General features: G+C 49.8%; 1 protein-coding gene across 1 annotated transcript in view; it reads left to right on the top strand.

Moving 5' to 3' along the window:
* Positions 1-3,232, top strand: part of FN3K (fructosamine 3 kinase) — a 16,593-nt gene extending 13,361 nt beyond the window's left edge. Inside the window, exons 5-6 of the mRNA XM_008586787.1 lie at positions 1,963-2,085; positions 2,846-3,232. Coding sequence (XP_008585009.1) covers positions 1,963-2,085; positions 2,846-3,184 — 462 coding nt within the window. The 3' untranslated portion in view covers positions 3,185-3,232. The remainder of the gene's footprint in view (positions 1-1,962; positions 2,086-2,845) is intronic.
* The last annotated feature ends 1,387 nt before the right edge of the window (positions 3,233-4,619 follow it).

A 4,619-nucleotide genomic window follows, 5' to 3' on the forward strand; every position in this document is an offset into this window, starting at 1 on the left:
TAGGGGGGAAGCATTTAGTCTTTCACCATTAAGTGTGAGGTTGGCTGTACATTTTTTTTTTTAGATGTTCTTTATTAGATTGAAAAGTTCCCTTCTATTCCTAGTTTTCCCAGAGCTTTCTGAGAAATGGATGTTGGCTTTTGTCAAATGCTTTTGCTGTATCTTTCAAGGTGATTATATGATTTTTTCTTAGTTTGTTAATATGGTTAATTACATCGATTGCTTTTTGAATATGAAACCAACCACACCTGGTCGTGATGTATTATCCTTACATATTGTTGGATTCTATTTGCTAAAGTTGTGTTTAGAATGTTTGCATTTATATTTATGGAGGATTTTCATTTGTAGTTTACTTGACTTTGTCTGGTTCTAGTATAAGAGTAATGCTGGCCTCATAGAATGAGTTGGTATGTATTCCATCTCTTCTATTTTCTGGAAGAGTTTATGTAAAATTGGTATTTTTGCCTTAAATGTTAGAATTCACCAGAGCAGCCATCTAGGTCTGGAATTTTCTTTTTCTTTTTGGCGGCTAGCCAGTATAGGGATCGAAACCCTTGACCTTGGTGAGGGCCTGGAATTTTCTTTGTGGGAAGGTTTTTAACTACAGATTCAATTTATAGGGTTATTCAGATTATCTATTTCTTCTTGGCTGAGCTTTGGTAGTATCTTTCAAGGAATTTGTCAATTTGATCTGAGTTGTTAAATCTCTTGGCACAAGGTTTTTTAAGTATTTTCTTATCATTCTTTCACTATCTATAGAATCTGCATCGATGTTACCTCTCTCATCCCTGGTATTGGTAATGTGTCTTTCCCATTTTTCACCTGATCAATCTGTGGCTAGAACAGGCTTTTTTTTTTTTTTTTATGGTTGGCCTGTATGGGGATCTGAACACATGACCTTGGTCATAAGAACAAGCTTTTTGTACACTGGGTTTCTCTATTTTTTCTCTGTTTTCTGTTTCACTTGTTTCGGCTTAGATCTTTATTATTTCACTTTTTTCTGCTTGTGTTAGGTTTAATGTGCTCTTCTTTTTCTAGTTGCTTGAGGCAGAAGCTGAGGTCAGCAGTTTGAGATCTTTCCTGATACAGACATTTAGTGCTATAAATTTCCCCCTAAGTACTGCTTTAGCAACATCCCACAAATTATAAGCTGTGTTTTCATTTTTATTCAATTCAATATACTAATTTCCTTTTAGATTTCTTCCAGAACCATGGGATTTAGAAGTGTGTTATTTAGTTTCAAACATTTGGGGATTTCCCAGGGATTTGTGTGTTGATTTCTCATTTAGTTTCACTGTGGTCGGAGAATACACTTTGTATGACTTAATCTTTTCAATTATTGAGATTTATGGTCCAGAATATGGTCTATCTTGGTAAATGACCCATGTGCACTTGAAAAGAAGATAAGGCTCTTGTTGGGTGGACTTTTCTATTAAGTGCCAGTCCATTCTATTTAGATGATAGTGGTGTTGAAATCTTCTATATACTTACTGTTTTTTGCCTACTTGTTCTATTACTAAGGAGGATTGAAATGTCAGGCTATGTCTCAGTCTGCTGGGGCTGCCATACGAGATACCATGGAGTGGGGGGCTTAAACAACAGAAATGTATCTCTCACAGTTCTGGAGGCTGGAAGTCCAAGATCAAGGTGCTGGCCCGTGTGGTTTCCAGTGAGGGCCGCTCTCTGGCTTGCAGGATGGTCGCTTTCTCGCTGCGTCCTCATATGACATCTGTGTGGAGAGCCAGATCAATCCTCCCTACTAGACCTGTCAAGTCTGTTCTGTTTGCTTCCCCTCCATCTGCCTTCTTTTGGATTAACTATTTTATGACTCCTTCTTGCCTTCTTTGTTGGCTTACTAGCTATAGGATTTGCTGCGTTCTTGCAGCGGTTTTTCTGGGGTTTATGTGGGTTCTGTGCAGAACTGTCCCGCAGCTCAGTCGCAGCATGTTTTCTCTTGTTCAGGTGAACGAGTGGCAGGACGACTGGCCAACCTTTTTCACCCAGTACCGGCTCCAAGCACAGCTGGACCTCATTGAGAAGGACTACGCTGACCGAGAGGCTCGAGAACTCTGGTCAAGGCTACAGGTGGGCAGAGAGGTTACTTCTCCGGGAAAGAGGCTGTCCTCTCACAAGCCCACCACATGTGCGTGGGGTTCTCTGGTGGAACTGAGTCAGGGTAGGAAACCCTGAGCTGGTCAAGTTGTGGACACATTAGTGCCTGACTGCTGGCCTGACAGGGAATCCAAAGCCGGGCAGGAACTGAGCCAGGAACCTGGCTCCTGAGTGCACTTGTTATCTGCTGGGTCACCTGGTATTTAAAGGGCAGAACTCACCATTTTCTGATCACTAGTAACCTTCTCCACCCTTGTCCTTCCTCCTCGGCCAAAGCACACGGGGCTCACCCCTTAGTGAAGACGTGGGCACCAGAAGTCCCACAGTGACTGGTTTGCAAACAACTGTCAAAAGGTTAACAGAATTCCTATATCAGTCCAGGGTGAGCAAAGAAATTTTACAAAACTCGTTAATGTAGTAACTAGCAGGATACAAAAGAGGTGCAGATATATATGTGCAGTGAAACAGGAGAATGGGGGCGAGTTTGCCCCGGTACGGGCACAGCCAGTTCACACTCATGTTCTACAGGACCATAAGACTTTAGCCCCCGCGGTCCCTTACCGAATGGAGGTCACCAGCACTGTGGAGCTTCTGGGCTTCAACTAGCAGCAGGTGCCGAGTTACACGGTTGCCTCCCCTGGACTGTCTCTGGGTCCGGCAGACACGGGCTGGACGCGCGACGGGACGCGGCCCCCAGAGTCCTGCGGTGACAGTGCGGTCCTTACCTTCCCAGGTGAAGATCCCGGGTCTGTTCCGCGACCTGCAGATCGTCCCCGCCCTGCTCCACGGGGACCTGTGGTCGGGAAACGTGGCCGAGAACGATGCGGGGCCCCTCGTGTACGACCCGGCTTCCTTCTATGGCCACTCTGAGTTCGAGCTGGCGATCGCCTCCATGTTCGGGGGCTTTCCCCGGTCCTTCTTCAGCGCCTACCACCGGAAGGTCCCCAAGGCGCCGGGCTTTGAGGGGCGGCTGCTGCTCTACCAGCTCTTCAACTACCTGAACCACTGGAACCACTTCGGGCGGGAGTACCGGGGCCCGTCACTGCGCGCCATGAGGCAGCTCCTGCAGTAGCGCCCGCTGTGGCCTCAGGGCCAATAAAGCCGCAGTGCCCGGGGTCGCGCCCGCGTGTCTCCGTGTCCCTGCGCCGCAGTCCCCGGGGGCAGACCGATGGCAGGAGCCCACCGGCCGCCCTGCACTTGACGGGTGTCTTGGGGGTGGGGACTCTGGCCGCTCCCATGACGGTTCCCCGGGCCTTCGCGCGGGCCTGGGCTTAGCTGAGACTGGAGGTGGCGCCACAGTCCCCACGGACTCGGGACGAGTTGGTGACCCCGACCGTGCACCCCACAAGCGGCACCGCTGGGGCCTAGCGCGGCAANGGAGCGCACGCCCGCTGCAGACAAAGGCTGCCTGGGCGGGGAGGGGGCTCGGTCCTGGGAACGGCCCTAGAGCTGTGGACGCGGCCGCGCACACGTGGGTCGGGTGGCTGCCTCCGCAGGCCCTGCAGGCTCGTGGATAACGCGCCTACTAGGTTGCTTGGTTAGTCTAAATTCCGCAAGTGTAGGCAGAGCCTTACGGTTTTCTATGAGGGGTAGTTTTCAAACAAGTCCTTAGGATCCCGTAGTTAGATAGTTAGGATTTTGAAACCGTTTTGGTGAATCCTTTTAGCTAAAGAAGTCTTTACATAAATTTGTCGTCCTTGCTTTGCACTGACAGCGCTCTGATTTTAGGAAGGAGGCACGGTGGTGGGCCCAGTGCGAAGAGTGTAGGCTTTGGGTTTGAATCCTGGCTAGTTACTAGATTGCCGTGTCTCAGCTTCCTCAGCTGCGAACTGGGGTTAGTGATAACAGTAGCTCCTGCACGGAAGTGTTCTGAGGGTCAGGTGAGTATCCAGGGACCCCCTCATCCTGGGAAGTGATCAGTGTGGTCAGATGTAGCTGGAGGTGTGTGGCAGGTGAGAACTATACAGGTAAAGAGGTTGTTCGGACTGGATGTAAGTAGTTTCAGCTGCTGGTAGGAGTAGACGGCAGGTGGCCTGGGGTCAAAGAGGTCGTGACATCATGGATTTGAAGAGTTGGCGAGGGTGGGGAAGGGCACAGTGCCTGGTATGTTTGGCAGTGGAGCATGAAATTCGTGGAAGGGGCGTGTGTTTGACAAGGGGAGGACTGGGCTTGGCTCCCAGCAGGGGAAACGCAGGCAGAGTAGAGTGAATAGACGAGGAGGAGACCCTGTTAAATGGGAGGAAGGGTTCAGAGGAGGTGGGAGAAGAGGACCCAGAAGGAAGGCGTGCCCGGAAAGCAAAGAGCAGGAGGCCACGCCACGCAACCCTCAGGAGTCTGGAGGCAGGTGGGCGCTCACCCCTGGTAGCCTGTATGGCATCTGTCAGCGACAGGGGAGGTGTGCTCCCGGAGCTGCATGGGCTGGGGAAGAGGAGGAGATATCCTGGGGAAGTTAGGGAAAAAAAGGAAGATTTCGGAGGCTCACGTGCATGTTTGGTTTAGTGATGATT

This window comes from Galeopterus variegatus, unplaced genomic scaffold (genome assembly GCF_000696425.1).
Source record: "Galeopterus variegatus unplaced genomic scaffold, G_variegatus-3.0.2 Scaffold4118, whole genome shotgun sequence".
NCBI lineage: Eukaryota > Metazoa > Chordata > Mammalia > Dermoptera > Cynocephalidae > Galeopterus > Galeopterus variegatus.